Here is a 26,169-nt window from a genome sequence, read left to right as displayed (position 1 = left end):
TGTACTGCCACGCGTACCACTTCTTGCCAAAAACTAATTTGATCGAATCATATTTTTATATTTATTTATCTTACAACTAGCATTATTCACGCCTTTAGTAGCTTAAGCTATAAAACAGTAGTTTATATCTTGTAAGAGCAATCGTTTGACATAATTAACGCCCACTGTCCCAAAGTGTTGTACGCTTTACAAAGCAACTGTGCTTCTTGTTGACAATTGGCATGGCCTGTATTTTCAAGATCTATTGTATTTTTCGAAACAACAGGAATAGTAATGTATTAATAAGATTCGGCTTCAGGGGAAATTTGTAAACAAAACCAGATAAACAAAACGTAGAGTTGTGAATCAAGGTTTTAATGAAAAAAATCGAAAGCTACTCGCTTATCACCTGAAAAACCTTCTCTTACCACTAGTGGTACACCAACCACAGTTTGGGCCTCGATTAGACCATAAACCTTGATTGTCTTAAAACAACTATTATTCCCACCAATATTTAAAAAAAAACTATTCGTTTTTAGTTTCGTCCCATTTTGTTAGTTGTATAGTTTGTTGTGGATGGAAATGAAATGGATGTCTCTCTTATATTACTTAAAGGGAGTGAATTCCAGAAACGACCAGAAGTAAGTAATTTGATCAAATTATTTGTTGGTTTCCTGTCCAAATTAAACATCTTGTTTCTTGCGATCTCATGTGTCACTTTGAAATGTAATTAATTATGTTCAGCACATTTAAACAATAATTTGTTATATTTTTAGTTGTGCAGAGTGTTTGAAAATGCAACCCTTTAAATGCACAAAAAATCTCCAAAATTTAAATTGCATTTTTTCTTTGTGTTTATCAACTATTTTTTTAAATCTGCTTTACAGCCATTATAAAAGCATGATGCAAATTAACTGGCAATAAAAATCTAAAAACCTAATTGTATTATAAAATATTTTACATTATGTTGTCATTTCCAGGGCATCTCATTTTCAACGACAGTTCAGAAATGCTTGATGAAAGTTGATGAAGAAGGTCTGTTCGTTGTTTGGCAATTCCATCAAAGACAGGTTTGAGTTTGTGATTTTCTGCTAATTTAGTTTGTCAACATCAAGACCTTTTGTAACCGTCAAATCAATACATTTTCATTGTATTTTAGTTTTTATCGTAAAATGAAAAAAGTAAGGACAATCGATTATATTTTTAATCTTCTGAATTTCAAAAAGTTTATGCTAGGCCTAATGTAGTAAGCTTGCCACTGAATGCATTGTCTTGGAGTTTTAAGTCTGTCATCAACTTCCAATTTACTTGCACATTCTGTCAGCTGTGAATCAGGTTTTATAGCAATCTCACAATTACAATTTTCCTGAACTACATTGCTGTGGTTTTATGGAGAATATTTTCAGAAATTGAAACAAGGGAGATTCAGTTTTTACCAATTTCTTTCGGAATTAAATGCTCGTGCAAAACCTCCACACGATATATTGGCAAGTTTTGTATACAGATGAACTTTGTGGTGTATTTAGAAAGGAGGGAACAAGCCTTACACTATGTCGCTCAATTATTACCACTGATAGGCCTAATAAATATACACCAAAAGCTCAATTAAAAATCGCAAGTCTTGCTGGCTGCTTGTAACCTAATAATACCTTAGTTTACATGTTGTTCATAAAACATAAGGCATGACCTATAGTTTTATATATATATATATAAATATATACTGGTTATACATTTCTAAAACAAAGTTTTTTCTGAGTGATTTGACTATTAACTGATGATATTATTTTAACCTACATTTAATTAACAATTGTTTTGCATACTTATATTCCTATGAAAGATTATTATAATTTGTTAATTTTGTCTTAAAAGTTTATGTCATTGTTGGATTTCATGAAAGTTTTAAAAAATAAGTTAAAAAAGATTTTTTTTTAAAAAACACCTTAAAATGGTGTATGTTGTGTTAATTTTTTCATGTTATCTCAAATTTAGTAACTTTGCAGTAAATAGAGCTGCTGGGAGGTTTTTCTTTTCATGATTTGCTTGAACATATTTTAAAAGACGTTTTCTTTTTTCCAGGAGGTTCAGTCTCTTGAACTCTCGCACATCAAAGAAGTGCGCACTGGCGTCGCTCTTAAGGTTTTATTGATTTTTATGTTGTAAGGCTCCTGTAGTGCTACATACACTCAACCAGTGTTATTTTAGCTTGTTTTGATTGACCAAAATATATCCCAAATTTTATCAACATAGCCTACTTGTACATCAGACTGTTAGCAGTTGGTCCTTTAAGATTCGAAATAGTGAAAATTTCCCACAATTTTCTAGCCAAAATCAAAATCTAACAAAAAATGCACTCAATCTTTATAAGGCAATGTAGTTATCTCTTATGCACAATGTTTTTTAAGGTTTTGTTTAGTTTACCGCTAAATATTTTAAGCAAATAATTTTTTATATGCCCAAACTATTTAATTATAATATACAAACTGCTAATTCTCTGCTCACAGAAGTATTGGATAAATTGAAGGAGCTTTGGATAAATTTGAGATACTTGCAGACAAATCCAAGCACAATAAAAAACATATAAATATATTTATTTATCATTTCAATGTTAAATGAAATAGTTTTGTTAAAACATTTAGTTGATTTTATGCTACTTTGTGTTTCAAATATATAAAGGTATACATATGGGGTCACCAAACTTTTTTAATGAAAGCCGGAAACCCGTAAGGTTTACTCGGCCAAATAAATAATTTCTTGTGGAACTTTACTAACTTGATTATGGTTAAACGAACGAAATATAAATATTGTTTTAACTAAAAACTGTTGTAAGCTTTACGAAATTATTGTATAATTCAAAATTGCATCAAAATTTAGTTAGAGTAGCATTTGAAAACATTCCAACTTACTTCATGTTTTTCAAGGAAATATTCCGTAGGCCGGTAGAATTGATTATGCGGCCCAATTTTCATACGGGTTGTAGTGGCCCCTGTTTTAAGTAAATAATTGAAAAACTTTAGCCTTGCATAATTTTGTGCCCATAATCAAACATATTTGTTAATTAATATTTCCCCAGGATCCAAAATCTCTCCTTGATCAGAATGAAGTTGACAAGAACTTGGCAAATCGTGTTTTATCTTTTTATTATGGTTTTGAATTCGGCAGTTTATCAGTCATGCAATTTATTGCTCCTTCCGAAGCCATTGCTGAGGTAATAGAAATCATATTTTTGTTGGTTTAGAATTATATATTTTTTTTGCCACCATACTTTAAATTCGTTAACATTCCAAACAAGCATGTTCATTGTGGAGTCGTTATATTTGTTATCACTGGTATATAACTAATATTTTTTAAATAATAACATTTTTACTGAAAATATAAAAGATTAAAATTCTCCTATTTTGGTTAAAAGCCGAGCCTTATGAAATATGTTTTACCGAAAATGCTGGTACCTTGCCCTAATTAGCCATTAATATTTTAAATTACATAATTAGTTATCAATAATTTAGGTTGGTATCCACTGACATGAGCCTTCTAAATCCCAAATCCCCACTGACCAGGTTTTAAGTTGCATCTGGACATATGTGTGGCATAAAAATACTTTTAACAGATGTGTGTTGTGAATGGTTTAGAAAAAAGGCAAGAAAAAATGGAATCAATTAGTTGTGATCATTTAATTAATGAATATAGTTTTGCTGCCAGGCATTTAATAGTGTATTTGTTTGTCGACAGTTTTATTTTTTCAAGTAAATTTAATATGAACAACTGTTTACCCAAACACTAATAGCCTAGTAATAAAAAAATATTTGTAACCCCCCTATGCGTTACCTATATATAAGGGCCTATATCTGTACTCTTCCGATAATATGCTAGTATCTGAGCCTTTCTGATGCAACACACTTGAATTTCTACATTAAACAAAAATCTTATTGAACAATAGTAGTAATATAACTGGAAGTAACTAAACCTCTCAGTGCTAAAGCAGGTTTTAGCCTATGCCTGAAAACAATCGTAGCAAAACACTTTCATCTATTTTGCTTGTTTGACCACAGAAATGATGTCACATTGCGATGCTTTTTGTCAAAAATATCGGATATTGGTATCACAATAAATGTCAAGTATTGGATTCGGATATACAGCTATCTAATTTTTTAGCTTTAAGATGTTTTATGATTTTGCTGTTTTTATGAATTTGCTTTTTTCTATGATTTAAATATTTAATGTGTTGTTAAAATTATCTAATTAGCATTATTAAGGTATTACATCCTAATTTCTTTTCAGCAATGGGTTTCAGCAATCAGCCCAATCCTCTGCTGTCCACAACTTAAGCATCTCTGTATTGCTGACATTATGAAAAAACAGTAAGTTCATATGTAAATATCCCAACATCAAATCAAAAGTCAATTTTGATTCTCGAAATACATTTTGTAAAACACATGTTTTATTTCTTAAGCTGATTACCTGCTTTGCAATAAAAAAAATGATGTTTGTAACAGAATGAAAAGTCAGTTTAAACATTTTTTGAAAGATATAATTGTGTTATTTTGTGGGCCACAGTTCCATGAACTTTGCCTAATTAAAATTTATTGATTTTGGCCTGCCTGGCCTCCTGAAAATAATCAATATTTCCAACCGAAGGAAAATGTAAATATTCTGTGATCTTCTATGTACAGATATCATTTTAAATATTTCTTGGTAAATAAAGGAGCTAATATATAAAGACTGAACAAACAGATTTAATAATTACTAAGCAAACACAGTTCTGAATTATCATTTAAATTACCACAATTTTCTATTGACAGTGGGTATTTTTTTAATGAAGCATACCGTTAATTGTTTTTCTTTTTTATTGCACTATATGATGTTATTGCACTTTATTGTTGTTTAATTTCTTGTTAAATAAACATAAATGTGTAAACGTCCAGATGGAAACGGCTTATGTACTCAACAAACGCAAGAGGAATGATTCCGATACGAAAGTAAGCCGTTTAATATTTAAATTAAAAATTGTTTTTTATTTTTAAATTATTTTACTGGTAACAGTAACCTTGCAAGTTTGAACTTGAGACATTTGGTTTCTTGTTTACTTATAACTTGTTATGCTAGGACTTAATTACAAATATTCAAATGCACTTTACAGCAAGGAATTTCTTTTTGATTAGTTAGAAGCTTGAAAAAAAAACGACTAAACATCCTTTAAAATATAAAAGTTTGATTTTTCTTTAAACTTTTAAACTGTGTGTTTTTAGGCTGGTGAAACAATTCGGTCACGACAAAAACGAGAAAGCAGTTATCTCCAAACTCAACGCTGGTGGATTTACTTGTGCAAAGGTAATCTTGACTTTTTCTAACTATAACTATATAAAGTACTTTTTTATTTCAACAACTTTCAATCGTATAAAATACATGAACCACTTTATAAAGGTAATTGGCGTTCTACCACATTTATGAAACGCTCACCTCAATACCTTTTGGTTTACAATGCTAAGAGGGGTGAATATTTACTGAAAAAGCATTTTGTTTTAATTTTTATAAATACTTAAATAAACACAGGTTGACAACCTGGAAATTAATAGACTAAGAATCAAGTTATGTTTTCAATGAAGAAATTCTGTTTGTTTAGTTTATTTTTTTATTTCTCTTTAGAATGAAGAAATCAATCCAAAAGATCTCACTTTTGAGGTTTACAAAAAGATTTACCAACGAATTTGTGAACGACCAGATTTGCAAAATATCTTTACGGAAATGTGAGTGGAAACGACTTTAACTAAACCCATACTAACTTGTTTTCTTAGCATTCAGAAAAAAAAAAAATAATAATTTTCTAACATTGACAATACTAAATTTTAAAAACAAAGAAAAATTTAAAGTTAAATAGTACAATAGTTCTCAAATTTTCCAACATTTGTTGTATTTTTTACTAACTTTTATTCCATGTTCATTGAAAGAAACAGGGATAAAAGCATAAATTTTTGCAAAGTATGTATTTTGAGAGACTTTTTTAGTTTCTGTCCAAAAAAGTATATAAAAATGTTAAAATATGGTGAATCTTAAATATGTTGGAAGTTAGAACACATTTTAAAATATGAACACCTGTGGAGTTCAGAGGCCAAAAACAACAACAACAAATTGTACGACAGCAATGACAAAGAAAAAATCATGGATATAAACTATTTTGATAATATTACGTTGTTCTCGTAGAACCAAAGCTGATCACATTAAACTGTCAGAGTTTGTGACATGGTTGAATGAGCACCAGCGCGACCCTCGTTTAAATGAGATTCTAGTTCCGACGTATGACGAAAAACGAGCGTCAGCGATCATCCAGAAATTTGAACCCGACAAGAATAATGTGGAACTGAGTGAGTGAAATGTTTTAACTGGCATTTTTAGGTGGCATTTCCCCCTTTTTTATATCACAAAAATTAAAATTATCTTCAACAGTTAAATTAGCTTTACAACTCTAAAATCAAATTTGTTTAAATATTGCTAAATTTGAACTTGTGCTGTGAAATATTTGTTTAAAAATTAAAAAACAGTTAAAGCAGGCCGACTAATTCATTGGTTGGCAAAACTCAAACTGATTTACCGTTTTAATAAGTGCTTTTATATGAAGAATGTAGGTTATAGTTTTCATTCAGGAAATTGTAATTAAGGTCTATACATAAAGTTTGTGGAAATATTTGTTATAATACACATACGCACTACTTGAACATTTCAATGATGTTTTTGCTTATTTTTTTCTCCCATTTTCATCCCCATGTGCTTCTTGTTTAAGCATTACATTTAAAATTATTTCTTTGTCAGTTCAGCAAACATTTGACCAAAAGTGAGCAACTTAAGTTTTTGTGCTCAATTGTAGTGGATCATTTCAGGAGATTAAGTCTATTGTCGTGTGCTCTGGCTCCATTGCCTATTATTTCCATAATCCTCTTTAAGTAAATCTGTTTTCATTGGACTTTGTAAGCTGCTCTGCAAACTTGCACCCATAAGAAACCACAGTTTTTAAGAAAGTTTTTATTTTTTATTTTAGCAATGATGTTTATCTTTTAACAATACACAATGATTTATAAAACATAAAATCTTGTATATATAAAATGTTCTGTGTAAGGTTGGTGAATGGAGTGCTTTTTATACATTGTTGGTTGCAATGTTTTTAAGCAAAAGTAATAAGTTTTTAAAATCCTATACCAGGGATGGCGAACCTTTCATCGCGCAGGTCACAAACACAACCTTAATCCTTACACAATGCACAAGTGGGTCATATTTTTAACCATATGCTAATTTTATGTGAAACTTTGCTGCTGGGTGGTTTTAACTGTTATTGTCTGGGATGGTAATTCAAGGTTTTTGAATGATTTCCAAATTCTGATTCACACAAATATTAAGAAGTTAAATAGTTAACAAATGCTGCAGCATTTTTCATGGGATGACAGGAGTTCAGCCGAAAGCTTTTTAGCATTGTTTATTGGTTTAACGAGGGTTTTTAGAACTTTTATTTTGCGAACTCTTAATTTCCCCTAAACTCCTTAAAGAATCACCACCCTTCACGTTTTATGATAAACGAAATGCTTTTAACTTTTCTGCACGAATTTGTTGAAGTGCAGTTAATGTAGGCCTATACTCGCCACCACTAAAACACTTTTGCACGACCCACAGATTTGCCAGCCCTGATTTAAACAGTTTAGTGCTATCTAACGAAGAAGTGTTTTTTTACATTTATCCTTTTATGAAAAGATTGAAAACATTTCGCTATTTCTAGAAACACAAGTGGGTCATTAAAAATGTGTGGTCCGTCACTTTGTGACCCGCGGACAGTGATTCGCCATCCCTGTCCTATACTTTCATGTGAAAGGTTCGAGTCCAACCGGATATTGTTTTCTGCAATTGCAGTTCTATCTTTCCTGCTATGGCCCTTTGAGAATCGTTCTTTTGTGGTTTCCAATTGGCAATAAAGCCCCAATTCCAACCATTTAATTACCTTGTTGAGATCTTATTGATCCGCTCTTTTTGCTGACTTTTGAGTAACCTTATAAAATTCTAATACACAGAAATGTATGATTCGAGTCATTGATCTAAAAATAAAAATAATAATATAAATAAACATACAAAATGAATCTTTTGAAAGTTTGCCTGTAATTCTGTCTCCAAATATATAACTTCCTATCGCCTATAAAAAGTTGATCAACTGCAACATGCCAATTGTTAAGAATGTTGGATTTTAAATTTGGTTTAAAATATTGATTTAAACCGGAGAGTCTCAAAAAATGGCCTATAATGAGTTCACTATTGCCTTTTCTGTTATCAAACCTTCATTTATTTAAACAGGAACAACTGTTACAAAAATTCCATGAAACATGTTGGCATGAAATTTGGTTTGTCATAATCCCACCCAGTTATAACTTGTTCGTTTCATTCAGTAATATAAGGTCGAAATATTTGGCCATCTCAGACTAAATCACCTGATCCAGTGTTTCTCAACCGATGGGCCGCAACCCAAATCGTGTCACCGGATTAATTTGGTTGGGTCACAGACTGAAGTAGTTTACTCATAGTTAGATTTATTGAGATTGATTCTGAGCAAGATTTTTTCAGTACTTTATAATTTTGTGAGGGAAATGCAAAGATATGCCTTATATCAATAAAATTCGCAATTATAATAATGATTTTATTTGTTTACCCACAAGATGTTTAGTGAAAATACTTGAATCGCCAAAACTTTGTTGTTATGTTTATACTTTGCATTTTCATCGCCTCCTAAAACAGTTTGAGAAACACTGACTTAGTCGTCCAAGCAAAATAGTTAAATTGATTCAATTTTTGTTTGCAGACCGGCTTTCCCTGCAAGGTTTCACAGAGTACCTTAACAGCCAGGACAACCCGCTGATTTACCCTGAACATCTTGATTTGTACCAGGATATGGACCAACCGTTAAGCCGATACTTCATCAATTCATCGCACAACACCTATCTTGTTGGTGAGTGCAAGCAACAAGTTTCAACAAAATAACAAGTCACTCCCATGTAATGTCATGAACTTTTTAATATAAGTTCGTCAAAATAATGAAGTACTTATATTTACAAAATATCAGACACAACACAGACATGACTTGTTATTCCTTTGGTATCACTGGTTGTTGTTTTTTTTCAGTAATAAAGTAATGAGCTTTTAAATCTCATACTTTTGTGTGAATTATTTGGGTCTGACTGGATAAATATTGCTTTCTTCAATTGTTGCTATATTTGCTAATCCTGCTATAGCTCTTTAAGAATGAATCAAATTATATTTAAATTTATAGGACATATCATGGACCTGGTATTCATTAAACTTCACGTGTTTTCATTGTAATACAAACTATATTAAACTACCCTGTTAACCAACCAATCATCAAGCTTAATATTGGTGCTTCCTTTTTTATCTCTGTTTTTTTTTAATTTTGTAGTATTAAGTCAAGTATGTATTCCTTGATTTCCAGGAAGACAAATTGGTGGCAAGTCATCTGTTGATATTTACAGACACATTCTCTTATCTGGGTGCAGGTATGTATGTATGTACTGTGTATGTATGTGTGTACTGTGCAGGTATGTATGTGTGTATGTACTGTGTATGTATGTATGTGTATGTATTGTGTGTGTATGTATGTGTGTAGTATGTATGTATGTGTGTACTGTGTATGTATGTGTAATGGTGTTGTGTAAGTAAATATGTCAATACAGTGTTACTACTAAGTTTTTATTTTTTCAATGTAAAGTAGTTATTATTGGTGAAGTCTTACGCCTATATTCAGTGATAACTTTATCTAGGTAATTTAAAAAAATTTTTTAATGATTGTTTAGTTTTTTAACTAGCATTTAAAAGTAAAGATTAGTACACAAAGGTTGGGGTCCAACTTTAATGTTCTTGATTCAGGGCTATTTATCGCTTGTTATGCTAATTTTGTTGTTTTACAACCTAATTTATGTGCAGATTTAAAATAATGATAAAATGTTATTCATTTTAATTATATGGGCTGAAAATGCATGTTCATATCTTGTTTTTTTATCAAAAATTCTTCATGGAATGTTTTTTTTGTTTGTATCAGCCGTTTTTTGTCCAGAATTTTGTTTTGCCAATCATTTAACAATGTGTATTTTCAAAGTCACAATACTAATGCTTCAAAGCATGGTGATTCTTACCAAAATACCAAAAAAATAAAAATATTCCACTGATCAGTGACTGGCAAATGCTGTGGAATAACTTTGCACCAATAATTTCTCTCTGGCCAAAGTGTCAATGAAGGACATTTTCATTATAAATGAACAAAACACCTCAATTTTTATCAAGTCCCAGAGGCCATAATTAAATTATCCAATCCTTTCTTAAGGCCACTTAATTAAAAATTAAATTACAAGCAATACTGTGGGAAATTTCCAAGAACAAAGGGTTAGGTATTTTTAAAACAATTTCTGAATTAAAACTTTGATAAACCCTTTTGTCAGAAGTTATTTCAAACATTATTTTGTTGTTAATTGTTAAAAGCTTTCTACTTTGTGGTGTTGGAATAAAACTTAATATTGATTCTTATTAGTTTGTACTAAATTGACATTGGTTATGTTTCTATGCGTGCGTTTTTTTACTCTAGTATATAAGTTTTAATTAATGATTCGGCTAGAGGAACATATGTAGATAAACTTATTTTTGTACATTGGCATTACCAAAGAGTTTAGATTTGCATTGACTTTTGTCATTGTTATACTTTCAACCCAGAAATATTTATGCAAAATTACAGCTGCTCGAATCAATTCCAAATTACGCCTTAACTAAGCTCAAATAGCAAAATTGATCTAGAGTTAGGAAGCTTATATATACCCAACTTTTAATTGAGAAATTATCTTTTAAAGTAGAATACTCTATGTTGGATCGCAAACCATGGCTGAAATGTGCAAATTCATAAGTTATATTTAAATTGGCACTGTACCACCCTAGTATGCCTGATCCGATACTACAAGACTTATTTTTCGTAATTGCAGTGCTTGTGTGGGGATCGACACCACTTTGCATCAAGCATTGACTCAAACTCTCATTTTAAACTTAATATTTTACTTAGTTTACAAGCTTCATGAGTGTACGCTTAGGTGCATTAAACTCCAAGAATTTTCTTAACTTACACATATTTTTCCTTGATTGCAATGTTTCCTCTCTATGTTTCCCTGACCACAATCATGTGTCTGTGGGTGCGTTGAGCTAAAGACAATTTAATTTAAACTTATATTATTCCCTTGATTTACAAGTTTCATATCTGTATGCTCAGGTGTGTTGAGCTCGATTGTTGGGACGGGAAAGGAAATTTCCACGGGGAGCCGATCGTAACCCATGGCAACGCTGTGTGCACGGTTGTGCCCTTCAAAAATATCCTCTACGCAATTAAAGAAACAGCCTTTGTGACATCACAGTTCCCTGTCATACTTTCCTTTGAAACCCACTGCAGGTTCGAATTTGTCGGTTATCTGCCACAAATATACATGTACTTGTTTTTTATTGATAAAGATGTAAAAAGTTTTTTTTTAATTCAGTTTGCATCAAACTATATTAAGTTGAAAAAAACATGCAATTCATTAAAACATTTTTTCTGACTAATGTTTTGAATACAATTTTTATTTGTTGTGAAAAGGATTATGTTTTATTTTCGAGTTTCACTGTGTATATATCTCTATTTGTCATGTTGCTATCTATTGCCCTGAACAAGGTTATCCTAATCTGTGATCTAAACTTCGGTGATTTTTAATAAATATATTCAACAGAAAAACCTTTTATTTGATACAAAGCAGACAGCAACAGTATTTTAAAATCTCGCCATTATTTTATCAGCTTTAAATCGTTTCTTGTTTCTTTATTACCTACAGAGGAACAGCATTACTCCGTTTTAATATATGTTCATTTATTTTCCAGTAAGCCTCTACAGTTGAAGATGGCTAAATACTGCGAGGAGGTCTTTGGTGAAATGCTCCTCTCTAAATGCCTCGACTCGCACCCGGTGAGTTTCATCTTATTGTCATTTTTTAACTAAATGATCTTCTTAAAACTTTGAGTTCTTTGTCAGGATTTATTCAACAATTGTGTACAATCAGACAAAACAGTGATTTTTAACTATTTTAAAATATGTAGTAAGAATATAGAAGCCCATACAGAGATGAGTAACATTTCAAACATTTCGAATAAATCTTTATTAATAAAAAAAGTTATTTGAAATGTTCACAAAATGTCTACTACTTCTGTATGGGCTTTATTATTCTCACTACGTCTAACTACAACCTCCAGCCATTGTGCTGCAATATTGTGAAATACTACATGTTATAACATTATGTTTTTGCTCTGCCACCACAAAACCATGCATAACAAGAGATCCACTCATTTATTTCGACATTTATGAATGGTGTAATTTCAGTTGGAAAGGGGGGTTCCCCTCCCACCACCGAGCGCACTCAAAAGAAAAATCCTGATCAAGAATAAAAGATTGGATTCTGAAGTTGAGAAAGGTGAAAGAAGTTTTAATTATCGCCTGCCACGAACAAATATTTTTCATTCACACTCACATTTTGGCATACATTAAAAAAACGGGTAACAATTGTTGTTTTATCACATGAGATTTTCCTACAATATAGCAAACATTGGCGATGTATGATGAATGTCGACATCATGTTAATAAAGACGTTTTGATATGAACTTCATCTTCAGTTAATGCGACTGTAATATATTCAAACCGCACTTATAAAAAGTGGAACGCAATTTATTATTTCAGTCTTATCTTTTTGCTTTGAGATTCATTATCAAGCTATATTACAGATCCGTGCATAGTGCATCTTCGATGAAAAAAATGTATTAATTTAGAACTAAATTAATGGTCTTAGTCTTTTTGCTATATTTATAGCTGAAATATTTTGTTTTTAAATATATATTTTTAAATGTTTTTTCAAGTTTTTCTAACTGCCTACATTCAAGTAACTTTGTACACATTATAAACTACCCTGTAAATGGTGTTTTTAGTCGGATAGTAAAATACTTTCTCCTCAGACTCTACTTTCCAATTTTAATCCACTTAAACTTCCCGTGGGACTTTGAGCACAATTACCTTCCCACAATCTTGTTTCTATCTAGGTCAACAAGACATTTGCATTGCCGGCTGCTACTTTGCAAATCTAGTTGAACTTAAACTTTCAAAGCACTAATCTACCGAATATTTAAACGTTTTTATTCATATTTTTAGTTCTAATTTAACTAATTTTTACTCTTAAGAGGCTTCATAATAGTTATGGTTATCAGTAATAACTAAGGCCCACAAAAGTCGATGAATTTAAAAATTTTTAAAAAATGGGCCAGAATAAATCTTTTTTTTAATTTTTTAGAATATACTGGACTTAACAACCTCAAACGGGTTTTATTTAGGTTTTAGAAAATGCTGTTAACATTTTTTTCCAATTTTTTTCCTCATTTTTTACTATTTTTTCCCTTTGTTATAAACAGCTAAAGCAGATTTTCATGTTCTTTTAGTTACAAAAGTAATCTTGAACCTTTTTTTGGTTTCGGTCGAGTATCCAGTTATCCAACCTCAATTTTTTAAGGCTTTTCGGTTTGGTGACACATTACAAGTTTTAGGAAACTGCAATTATTTTATCTAAGTACTAATTGCTAATGTTCTGCTGTTGATACACAAGTAGGCTATATTTTGAAAGACAACAACTATCTGAGTATGCACAAACAACCATATTGTCTATGTCTTGAGTGGCCATTTAAATCCCTTAAAAATATTTAAAAAGCACTCGCCACCTTTATATAGTTTTTTTTTAGCTGAGCTCAATATTAAATCACTACAGCAAAATATCCTGTGTATTGCAGCGCAACTTGAGGAAATGCAAGGTGGTTGTACTTGCGAGGATACAATCCAGGAAGAAGAAGAACCAATTGGTGAGAAATATTTATTTGCAACCTATAAGCTGTGTTTTAATTAACTGAGCAATGGAATCGACATTGGTGTGCGCTGTGACCAGCCGTACTCCAGTAGTATTGACATGCAATTAATGCAATTATTTCATAAGACCGAAAGATTGCGGCAAATGTACGATGCTTGGTATTTTATTTTGATATTAATATTTTGGGCAATAGTTCCGCCGATTCGATATCAAATGACGTCAGTAGTGTTGTAAATACGTCATTTTGAAATTAAGTCCCAAGTCAAGACATAATTAGAGCAAGCCGACTTTCTCAAAATAAAACACAAACGATTAAAATTGGTAAACAGTGTATCAGCAATAACTTAACTAAAAACAACAAAAACGCAACATATGGCTAGTTAATTTTTTTCCTGCAAACCGTAAGATAAATAGCTCACTTTTATAATAAAATGTTGAAAGAAAACACCTAATTTTAACCTAAGTCATTTGACCCAATTAAGTTGCAAGTTAATTCGTTTTACCAAAACAACTTAATTCAAGGCATTTGCACTTCCTTACAACACTGGTCAACACTGTTGTCAAATAACCACAATTCCAAGTAATTAAAACGTGCATAAAAAAACATTTTTGTTCAACAAAATGCTTTAGCACTCGTAAACCTACTTAATGTGTTAAATTAAAAAGACCAGAAGTCATATTGTTAGGAATTCCGTAGCTTCAAACAAAATATAATCACTTGAAATCTTTATTTTATTTGTTTTTATAATTTTGACCATCGTTTATCTTTGACATAAATACAGGCTTTTTCTGTTGACATTTTAGGCGAAGTGGTTTCATGACAACTGAGTGTCATTAAGATTTGAATTATTAAAAGTGCTGACATCTTAAAACCATTCCTGCACTAAGAGCATCTATTCAGATAAACCAGAAATAATTATTTTTGTATTTTATTTATATACTTCATAACAAACTGATCGTTCATTTAAAAATATTTTTTACTACATTTTCTCTATGTTTACTTTTAAAAATTGCCTCCTATTTTTACCACACAATGTTAATTGTGTCGTCATCAAAGCTCGATTGTGTTAACCAATATTTTGCATTGTTTAGTAACAGAAGAAGAGCATCCTGGAATTCGTTTGAGCAAATCTTTCGACACGGATGATCTCAAGTGCAGGGAGGTGAATAATAGATGAGGAACAGCCTACTTTACTCCCTTATATTGATTGTCTCATTACACTGAATTAAAACCTTAAAACGAGCTAATCCAATATTCAAGGCGATCGCTGCTTTTTAATGATCTCTTGTCGTTTTTAATGAAAAATCCACTCACAATGGATTAACATAATGAGCTTCGAGACTGATTGAGGCATTTAATGAACTACAACAAAAAAACAGTGTGAATTGAGAGAATTTATATAAAAAGTAAAAGACAAACAAAAACATTTCATTCAAAACTTTCCTATATTTTTATAATTTTTTTGTGACATCTGGTAATGGAGGTTTGAAATGACACACACGCCCAGGGGAGATATAGTTCCGATTCATAGTGGTTTGCCCCTAGAGATGTAATAGTTAGTGGCTTTGGGGAATACAAAACCTCAATTAACCACAGTATGTTGCTCCTGTGCATTTTCCCCAACAGTTCTATGGTGGGCTTACACACCAGTGGTGCTCAACCTTTTTAACTTGAAAAAGTCTCAAGACACAAATAAATTAGATGTCACACTTTAAATAAAGCCACAATATTTTAACTTGATAACTGCGCTTTGTACGCGAGGATAGGTAAAATAGCTAAATATCCTAATATTTTATCAGTTTGGGATAGTGCGCATTAAAGTCGTTTGATCTGACTGAATGTCTTAATAAAAGTTCCGCGGCACACTTGAGAACTTTACAAGGCCACACTTTGATAATTACTGCATTATATAGTGGTTCTCTAACTTTTCAATTATTTTACGTTTGTTGCCGGCCATTTTCATTTTTTTGAAATTCTCTTAAATTATATTATAAAAAAAAAACGTCACTACACAAAGATATATGCTAAATGTACAAAATATTACAAAAGTGGACAACCTATAGCGAGGTTTAAGGAGGTGGGTTCACTTGTTCTGCTTATTCCCGTTTACATATTTTGGTTTATTTTGCACGACCCCCCAAAACTGCTTGACGGACCCAGTTTTGAGACCATATGTTTCAGAAACCTGTTCTTCTCATATTTCATATATCTTGTTTTTTTTCTGCTGCGCAATAAACGCACACAACCGTTTGAACTGACAATATTAAACAACTATATTTTGTTTAAGATTCCACCGAAAGCTCCGGTCGCTGTCACCAAAAGTCTCAACCCTGAAGCTCTTTGGTCGAAGAACTCAAGCAACTCCGTCAAAAAGGTAGGTTCGTGTTAATACAACCTTGTGGTTATTATAGTAGAACAATACGCATTATAAGCGACTGTTGCGTAACCCGTGATCGTTGTACTTCATGTTGTAGGTTCTCAGCGAGGAAGACGAACGTGAAGTGTTGCGTAATTACGAGTATGTGAAGCCCTCAGCCACCAACATCCATCCAAGACTATCAACCATCGTCAACTACTGTCAGTCCGTAAAGTTCGCCGGATTCAAGAAGCTACTCGAAGGTAAAACACAACTTTCGGTGAACTGGGGACACGAAAATTTAACGTCACAGTTACGTCATTACGTGACGTCATGATAGAAGTAACAAGAAACTTTTGTTTCCGTGCGCAAATGTGAAACTGTTTGATTGAAATATTTTTAGGGAGATGTTGAAAAAAATGGCGTTTATTTGTTTTGAAGTGGCAGAATATGTAATTTGAAAGAATCCGGGATGCTTATAGCACCCGATCAATATTCGCACATTACTCGGCATAATGGCAATTTTCAAGATAAAGGGGAAAATAGGTTGTGAGGCAACTTTTTGAATTAATGTCGGTAAAATAGGCAAAACATGTAGTTTTTTAGGGGGCATGGCCGCCTGCCCCCCCATAAAATGGCTCCGCCCCTGTCTAAGTTTAAATGGTTCAATTGTTCAATTTTCCTTTTTTCCATCAGTTTAATATAGATCTTTCGGTAAAATGGAGGTCGTTGACAAAATGTTTAATTTGGGTGGATACTTCCGCACAATACTCGATGTAATGACATTTATCGAGCAAAAAAATTATTTTTAGGTAAGCATGGCCACTTAGCTCCGTCTGTGACCCAGCTTTGTAAATCCATGTAAGTTTAAACTTACAAAAAATTGTTTAATTTCCTTTTTTCCAACTACTTTAAATTGTGTTCGGCAATCAAAGCAAAACGGTTTTTAAGCGTGTGTAGAACATTTACCAATACAAAGTTCCGTGTGAATTGAAATGTGCAAATTATTAAAAACATTTTTTCATTACCACCACTTGTTTACAAGGCATTTCGTTAATTCAAGATCTGTGACCGACTATTCGGGCTTGATCACGGGCGATATACGACGGTGAATAATTAACTGGCGAGTTGTAGTTTGCTAACCTCTGGTTAGGAAGAACTACAGAAAGTTCAAGTATTAAACGTTGTTATTACTTTGTCAGCCGGGACGCAGCGCTTCTGCTTCCAGATGTCCTCCTTCAGTGAATCTGTTGGACTCAGCCACGTTAAGTCAAACGCCATCGAACTCGTAACGTAAGTAATCACAAGGAACAACTTGTGGCTGGGATGCGTGTCTTGCTGCCAGTGGTGTACGATAATATCGGGTCGAAGCCGATACCCGATACCAAGTGGTTCTAAAAATATATTCATGATTTGCGGTCCAGCGCAGTGGTTCTACCTTGAAAGACGAATAGCCTTGACAAAATAGCTGTGGACATTTCAAATTTATCTATCTTTTTGTTTGGGCAGACTAATGACGTCATTGGGTACAGGATCGCGATACTCCACGTCCACAATATCGGATATCGCTGCTCGTCCGATACTAGAGTGATATGGGAATCTTATAAGAAATATTTATTTTTGATTCAATTTAGTGATCTCTACCTTAAAAGTTAGTTTTCTCAGTACTTAATCAATCACTAGACATTTGTGATTTGCTTTCAGCTTCAACCAGTGCCAGTTGAGTCGTATCTACCCAAAGGGCAACCGGGTAGATTCCAGCAACTACATGCCGCAGATATTCTGGAACGTTGGCTCGCAGATGGTGTCGCTCAACTTCCAAACATGCGGTGGGTACAGGGGTATTACCCTAGCAAGGGGGCTTACCACCCTTACTGGCTTGTCAAAACTAGGATATTTATAGTTTTTATTACAAGAAATCACGCTTTATATTATTTGTATCTCGACGGCTTTTGGATCCGACACTTCAAAACATTTTCTGTTTCTCATGTGGCCCTCTGTCTAAAATAATTACCCAACCCCTGCTATAGGCAATCAATATATGAAAATGAAAATTTTAGGTTCTATTTCTTGTATAAAAATATCATGATTTCTGTTTTATTGTCGTCATTTCTACTTTCGCCTCCCTTCAAAACACATTAGTTGAAACCGGTAGCGTTACTATTCCCGAAAGATTGGTTTAGGTGTTAATTTGTCATTGTTTTTCGGGCCTAGACAAAATATATGTTCACCTTGATAAATATGTTGTGATCAATTTAATTGTGTAAGCATTCTACAGATAAAGGTCTAAGGCAGGGGTTCTTAAACTGGGGTCCATGGACCCCTTAGGGGTCCGTGAAGGCCAAATTAAAATATTGGTATAGATTTAGGAAGTAATCAATTTTTCTAAGGAAAGAGTTTAATTAAAAATAAAACGTTTTTGCACTGAATGTCTTAATTTCTATTTTCTTTTTCACATTTTGTGGACTGAAAACTGCAGATTTCTACAGTCTATTTGTATTGTGACGTCAATTTATGACGTCATTTTATTAAATTTCCTGCTTACCGCGGTCCACGTGAAGCAAAAAAAAGTTTAGGGGTCCGCGGTGAAAAATTTAAGAACCCCTGGTCTAAGGTCACTGAGCAATAATAATAGATTCCTGTGCACATAGATAAACATTTGGTACAAATAAATTTATTTTGGATTTTTTTACAACCTTTGTGGTTTTGCTTGGATCATTAGGTATAAGTATTCTATGGTGCGATCCCAGTTATGATTTTTTACTCGGTCATTGCGCAGACCTCGGCCAGCAACTTAACGCGGCAAAGTTCGAGTACAACGCCTCCAGCGGATACCTGCTTAAGCCCGAGATGCTGTCGAAGGAAAACCGGTTCTTCGATCCGTTCGCTGAGTCTACAGTTGACGGAGTGATCGCTGCACAGTGCGCTGTTAAGGTGGCTTGCTTTGGAATTAGCATCTGATGTAAATTCTAACATTTAATAAACTCTTACATTTTTTAAAGGGTTCCTTTTCAACTGTTAAAAAAGTATATTCATGCAATAATTGTACGTTTTTTAAATGACTGGTCTGTGCGCCAACATAGGGAATAAATTTAGGGGTTTGACATTTTTAAAAGTGCCCTATTATAACAGATTTTTTAGATAGTTTATTCATTTTCGTTCTTTAAGGTTTTTTATGTCTTGGGCTGATTTAATTTAAAGTAGTTTTCCATTTAAATTAAATTTCAAAAATCATTGCTAATTCTAAATTGTTTTTACATTTTAACTCCACATTATTTTAACTTCTAACGTCGACAATTTACTTGTTTTTAGTTTCCTTAGTTTCCGGTATGCCTTTCCGTAGGCCTCTAGTGTACTATATATGAGGGCTGTTATCGTTGGCCAGTACGACTCAAGAAGTGCCAGATCACAGAATACACAGCGTCACATATTTGTGTGTATTTGTGATCACGTCCTTCTGAAGCCGTACTGACCAATTGATAACAAAACACACATTGTGTATATGAACATTTCAGTCTAAAAAGTTGTTTCATTTGGTTTAAAGCAGCATTTTCTTGCAGGTGATCTCGGCCCAGTTCATCTCTGACCGTCCCACCACCTCCCACGTGGAGGTTGACATGTACGGGCTTCCCAACGACACAATACGCAAGGAATATCGAACCAATCAAGTGACCAACAACAGCCTCAACCCGCAGTTCAACCAGGAGTTCCTATTCAGGAAGGTAAACTCAAAACTAGCTTGTTGTTGATTTAACAATAACTAAATCAGGCGGGAGTTTTTGACCACATTTAGATAAATTAATACTTTTTTAGCTTTTTGAAATTAGATTGGATGTGAAACTAGACAACATGTTCTTTTTTACCAGGCCAACTATGACATGCCCGGTAGTGGGTCAAATAACCAAAAACTCTTTCTAATTATTACTGGAAGATCAATAGGCAACTTTATCTTGAAGAGTTAAATGACTAACCGACTGTTGGTCTAATGCAAAAACTAATTTGATATTGAATGCCGGATCGGCACCAATATATCATCCATATTGTAATACAAATATTTATTTAATCAGCAAAATAACGTTTATTAGTGACGAGCTTTTAAATTCAATAAGCAAGTTTAAGTTAGATTAATTTAAATTTCCTTTTTCATTTGAAACCTGAAAAATTATTCTAGCCTATTAAAACAAATTAATTAAAAAATAAATTTAAACAAATGTAGATTAACTCCCAAATGTGACGCGGTTTTATATTCTACCTGGTTTTATAGATTGCTTGTGTAGGGAAACTTCACAATAACCGCACTTAAAATGATTTATCAAACCCAGGCTTTAAATGTTCAACAGATTTCAAACTTTGGGGCGGGTTAAAAATGCTGAAAATTGATTTTAAACTTTGAAGTTTAAAGTTAAAATAAAAGCCTGATAACACCCATGAATTTACTTCGTAAACAAATGACCTCGGTGGTAGATAAATACCGTTGATGGTAGCTAAACTGCAACTTGCTCATGTAAAATATATTACGATTTTGTTTGTGGATTCTCAAACCATTGGCCGCAATATCATTCAACAAAATGTTAATTGTATTATATCTTTATTAGAGCGATTTTCGGTATACTCGGCAAAATTGACCACACAGGCCTAGTTTATCGCATTAGGCAAATTTATTTTTGATTTAACGGTAAAAATTTATCACTTATAGGACGAAATAAATTGCCTTAGTGATTAATTATTTTTAACTGCAACTCATCCCCAGGTGATATTCCCCGACCTAGCGCTCCTCCGATTTACTTTGTACGACGATGGTCGACAACTTTTGGGACAACGGGTGATTCCCCTAAGTAGTTTACAAAACGGATTCCGGTACGTCTCTCTGAGGACATCTAGTGGAGTGCCACTCGACTCTACATCAATCTTTGTGAAGATATCGCTACGGAGCTACGTTCCTGATAGTTTGATGGGTGAGTTGGGGGGAGTCCAGCCATAAGACCGAGATAAGAACAACACCAACGTCAGAATAAACCACAATTCAGGATAAGGCCAAAATAGAACTAATATATAATTGTATCGGAATTCTAAAAAGTCCTAAAAGGTCAGAATCAGGCCTTATAAACACTTTACCTAACCCCAACCCCGCCCTTAAGTACATCACTAACTCATTTTCTAACAACTGACAAAAAGTTAAAACATTAAATGTGTCCCGGTGACTGGTCCACGCCTACTGGGGAAGCCCCGGTTGGAAAATACACTAACATTTGGACTCCAGCCATATCGCAAATTATAGCTGGAGTGTCTCTAATAATAATTTGGCTTTGGCTCCGATCCGATATTACCGGACATCCTTATCGTTGCATTTCCCTGCAGTTTGGTTTTAATGGTTGAACATTTTTTCCAGTGATCGCGAACGCTCTGGAGAACCCTAAAGCTCACCAGATGTCGCTAAGCAAGCAGCACGAAGAACAACTTCGACGTTTGGGCGATGACGTAAGTGGGGCTTCCCCGGGTGGATTACGCAATATTTGAAAAGTTAAATCCTTGAGCACCTTGCCGCCTTGTTGCAATAACAATATTAAGGAAAATTTTAGGTGCTGATCTACAATCCTACCACTTTTTCATAGTGACGAGTTGATAAAAACGAAATTGCGAGGAAGCAACAAATAGGGGAGAATAAACATAAAAGTAACACTTCACCCACACGAACCCAACCTTTAACTAATGTTAGCAATATAAACCCCCGGATGAAAATGTGGAAGGGTTCTAGACCAGCGGCCAGTACCCTGTTATGCCCAAACTAAAAAAGGGTTATTTACTAGTTAAGATTAAAAATCAAAACGCAATAATGTTTCACTCTAATAGAAAACTATAATAATTAAAAGTGCTTAACGCCTCACTGGTTGTGATCACTGAGGCATATCACTATCTCATGTTATAAACGGTCACTAGGTGGCAGACAGTGACACTGAGGACGATTCTTCAAGTGGAGGTCAAATTACAAGGTCGGTAGAGGACAACGATTCACGCTCCAGTGCGCGCGTCAAGGCAGAGAAGTCGGTGAGGCATGACCGGGCAACCAATAACACCAACAACGATAAAAACGTCATCACAGGTAAAAAACACGTCATTCTGTGACGTCACTTATACATCAAACAATGCTCGTTAGTAGGGTAACGTCCAATACGACGTTTTATTCCGATAACCGATATTTTCGACAAAAGTATCGCGGCCCGATCATTCAAATGTTCAAACAAATCAAAAAGTACTTAAAACGTTCAGGGTATTTTTGGCAGATGAATAGAATAAAATTTGCTTCGGTGTTTAAAAATGTTGATGAATTTACCCTTGACGGTACAATTGATGTGTTGTTCGCAAATCATTGATGAAATTTCCATATCACTTGGTATCGACTATCGGCTTCGATCCGATATTATCGGACATTCCTGTTCGTCACGTGACTTGTGTGTTTGTCTTCCGCCAGAGGTCGCTGACACGCCGCAGCTCACCGTAGAATCACTCCTCGCTCATCCGACCTACGTGCGCGCATTCGAGCGTAAACAACGAGAGGCGAGCAAAATGTGGAAGAAGCAATCCAAGGTGGATTAACCGAAGCATGTAAAAACACACCTGAAGCGAGTTAAACTATTGTTTGTTTTGTTCAGAGTCGCTCGAAGAGTTTGAGGAAACAAAAATCGGCTTCGAGCATCGATCAGGGGTGCTTCCCCTTCGGGTAAGTCCCCGTGGCACTGCATGTTTAATTCATAAATAGTCTGTTTTAATAATGTTGTGTTTCAGACCAAAGACGATTAGAAGAAGAGCTAAGAGCGACAAACTTGATTCTGTGAGTAAAATTTTGTGCCAACTGCCACTTGCCACTAATGTTGTGTCACTTGACACTCGTAGGGTTGCCACATAGTATTTTAATCTTTAAATTTCCTAAATTCTGCATTGAAAAGTCTATGAATAGTTTTGAAAGTTATTTTTTGATCAATTTAAAACGTTTTGAAAGTAGTTTAGATGAAACATTAAAAAAATATTTGTGACCCTGACGTTGAAACCGTTTAGTTTTCGAAATAATTATTCAAAGCACGTTGAGCTATTTTAAGTGTTTAAAAAAATATAATTTATTAGAAAAGTCTCTGGACGTGGTTGAATTATTTCTTAAAGTTGTGTGGCACCCCTGTATTGCCACCTGCGTCTTAGTTGTGGAACCTCACTCACCATCTTTCAGGTGTCGGACAGCAGCGAATGTTGCAACGGAACCGATCTAATGACGACCGAAGATAAAAAAGCGACTCTTTGCAAAGCTCTCGAGTCGATCCACGAGCAAGAAGCTGACGAACTGAAACAATCGCAAGAAAAGTAAGCTGAAGTGGATTCTACTGTCGAGATATCTGGTCTAAATAATTGCAGTACAAACAGGGTGCCATGGTTGTTTCCCCTCGATCAGCTGTTGAAGCGACGATCCCAGTATGACTTAGGTCGTGAGTTCAAATCTCACCACCACGGCATATTATTACAGTGATTGTCAAACTTTTATGCTTACGGCACCCTCATTCTCTTATCGTACACAAAAAGCTTACCAATAGCTTACCAAATGACCAAAAATCAGATACTTGAAAATTCCCAAATATCTCTGGGCACCCTGGTTGAGAATCACTGCATTAGCACATAATGTCACCAAATAATTTGTAGAACTTTAAACCAACATCGTTTTTCTTTCAGGGAAAATATTTAAATTCTACACTGAACGAGTTATGACTTTAATGGCTTTTTAATGTGATCTTTGCACGACTCAATTTTACCTATGTTTTATACAGGGTGTTTTAAACATGAATTACAATTGTAAAAAATGTTCGCAGTGATCCCCGTTAGCATCCTTCTTATTTAATTTTCGAAACACTTTAACCAGCTGTTACGAAATGACTTCCCAGCCAAGTCACTGGAGTCCAAGTCAAGTCTTTTTGAGACACAGTCAACTTTCAGTCATGCCATTGACAAAAATTAAACGTTTAACTTTTAAAATTGTCAAACTAGTTCGATTATGAGCAATATCTCGACTTAAAAAAATGGAGATAGATACCGCAATTTTAGAAAACACTTAGAAAACAATTTTAACCGTCATTACAACACTGCCATACACTGTACATTTTGCTGCTGCCCATGGTTTACAGTCTGGTGGACTTTTTCCCGAAAGCCCTGTTTGATAAACCAACCTTAACTTTTACCCATGTTATATGTTGTCGTAATGAAATGTTTACCGGTTAGTGCAGTGGTTCCCAAACTTTTGCTCGCGGCACACCAAAAATATCTTTAATATTTCGCGGCACACTTTTAACAGAACAACAATAGAGTCATTTTACAATCGTCCTTAACACACGACAAACTATATTTAAATGTCTCAATATGATTAATTTGTAATGGATAGTGCGTATTCAAGTCTAAAATACTTGCGTGTATGCCTATTGGTAATACAAATAACGTATTTTATGCGGCACACTTGACAATCTCTCGAGGCACAGTTTGGGAATCACTGGGTTAGTGTGACGCCCCTTCAACAGTTTCACACTTAATTAAATTTATTGTTTTTCGTCCTGTGGTTATTTATTCTATATCCAGGGAGATGAGCGACCTCGAGCAGCGACAAACGAAGCAATGGATGGAGAAGTCGAAGGTGGTGAAGCGTGACAAGTCGATCCCGAGTGCTGAGAAAGAACGAATCCTTAAAGATCACAAAAGTCAGGAAGTCAAGAAGTTCATGGAGGAGCGACAAAGGGTGAGGGAATTGTACTTTTAGCTTCGATTTTAAGTGGTATAATACCATACTCTTGAAGATTTTATCTTGATTTGGTAACATAGAACTTAAAGTTTTGCGATTATTAACTTTATCATTTGATTTGACTTCAAAATTTTGTGTGATTATAACTTATAAAAAGTGATGTAATAACATACCCTTATGAAATTTTAACTTTACAATATTTTAAGCAAAATTAAACTCCATATTTCAATAATTTTGGTTTTTGTTTAATTATGCCTTATGCGTTGAAAATGTTTCTGTTTTTTTATTATTTCCACCAACCACAAACTTCTTCTGTTCTCATATTGCTTACGTGTGCTTTTTGTTAAAAAAAGTGTTTCCAGTAATATTCTCGAAAATTATTGTTCGTATTCCAGGTTGAACTTATTTTTTTATATTTTAATTTAATGGGTAATTTGCTTTCTTGTCCATGTGAAATTCGTCGCCATTTTACACTTTTGATTTTCTGGTTTCAGCTGAAAACTCTGCAATTGAAAGGATTGGAAAAATTAAAAAGTTTGCAAAACGAGAGAGCTCAAAAGTTGAAAGTTGAAATTGACGAAACCGACCTTTTATTCAAATAAATGCTTCCATTTTGTGTAGTGTTGAAAAGAATTTACTATTTATGGATTTTTGTTCCAACTTATTGTGTTTTACTAACACGCGATAACTTAACTAGCTGTAGCAAACCTTCCAAATACCAAATCTTGTGCAAACTTATGATTTACTGTGTTATTCGCGTCAAAATGTACACCTATAGTTGTTGTATTCATATAAAATATTCTTTTTTCTTATTTTTGTGGCGTTTTTGTGGTTCAATCGTTGTGGCCATATTTTTTCTTCAAAGATTTTTGCACGAAATCACTGTTTCTTCAATTTTCACGTTTTTTTCACTGTTTTGACGTGTTTTTTTGTGGTACGAGTTAAACTAACACTTGGAAAAACACTCGTCGGCTTTTCAAATGAACTTTATCAGTTTTATGCATGACAAAATTTTTGCCGAATGCCGTGTTTTTACCAACAGACTTGAACGTTTTTACTTTCTGCAATAAACATCTTTGGACGGCTGTGTTGAAATATCGCGTCTGATCTTGAAAAGTCTCACATT

The 26,169-nt window shown here is 33.7% G+C and overlaps 1 protein-coding gene across 1 annotated transcript; it reads left to right on the top strand.

Annotated features, from left to right (window-relative positions):
• Window positions 1-516: 516 nt before the first annotated feature.
• LOC146134693 (1-phosphatidylinositol 4,5-bisphosphate phosphodiesterase beta-4-like) lies at window positions 517-26,131 on the top strand. Its single transcript, XM_083397901.1, has 31 exons — window positions 517-620; window positions 960-1,049; window positions 2,056-2,115; window positions 3,050-3,184; window positions 4,255-4,334; window positions 4,899-4,952; window positions 5,223-5,304; window positions 5,620-5,720; window positions 6,175-6,335; window positions 8,804-8,950; window positions 9,449-9,512; window positions 11,264-11,440; window positions 11,902-11,986; window positions 12,398-12,488; window positions 13,846-13,914; window positions 15,012-15,082; window positions 16,208-16,294; window positions 16,395-16,539; window positions 17,479-17,569; window positions 17,981-18,105; window positions 19,056-19,210; window positions 19,837-19,998; window positions 21,027-21,231; window positions 21,666-21,754; window positions 22,214-22,376; window positions 22,746-22,861; window positions 22,927-22,994; window positions 23,060-23,105; window positions 23,496-23,626; window positions 24,884-25,040; window positions 25,538-26,131. The coding sequence occupies exons 1-31, from the start codon at window positions 567-569 to the stop codon at window positions 25,643-25,645; spliced, it is 3,369 nt and encodes a 1,122-aa protein (XP_083254027.1). The 5' UTR covers window positions 517-566; the 3' UTR covers window positions 25,646-26,131.
• Window positions 26,132-26,169: the final 38 nt, after the last annotated feature.

The sequence above is a fragment of the Ascidiella aspersa genome, chromosome 9, assembly GCF_963924565.1.
Source record: "Ascidiella aspersa chromosome 9, kaAscAspe10.2, whole genome shotgun sequence".
NCBI lineage: Eukaryota > Metazoa > Chordata > Ascidiacea > Phlebobranchia > Ascidiidae > Ascidiella > Ascidiella aspersa.
This window is presented reverse-complemented; position numbering and strand designations above follow the sequence as displayed.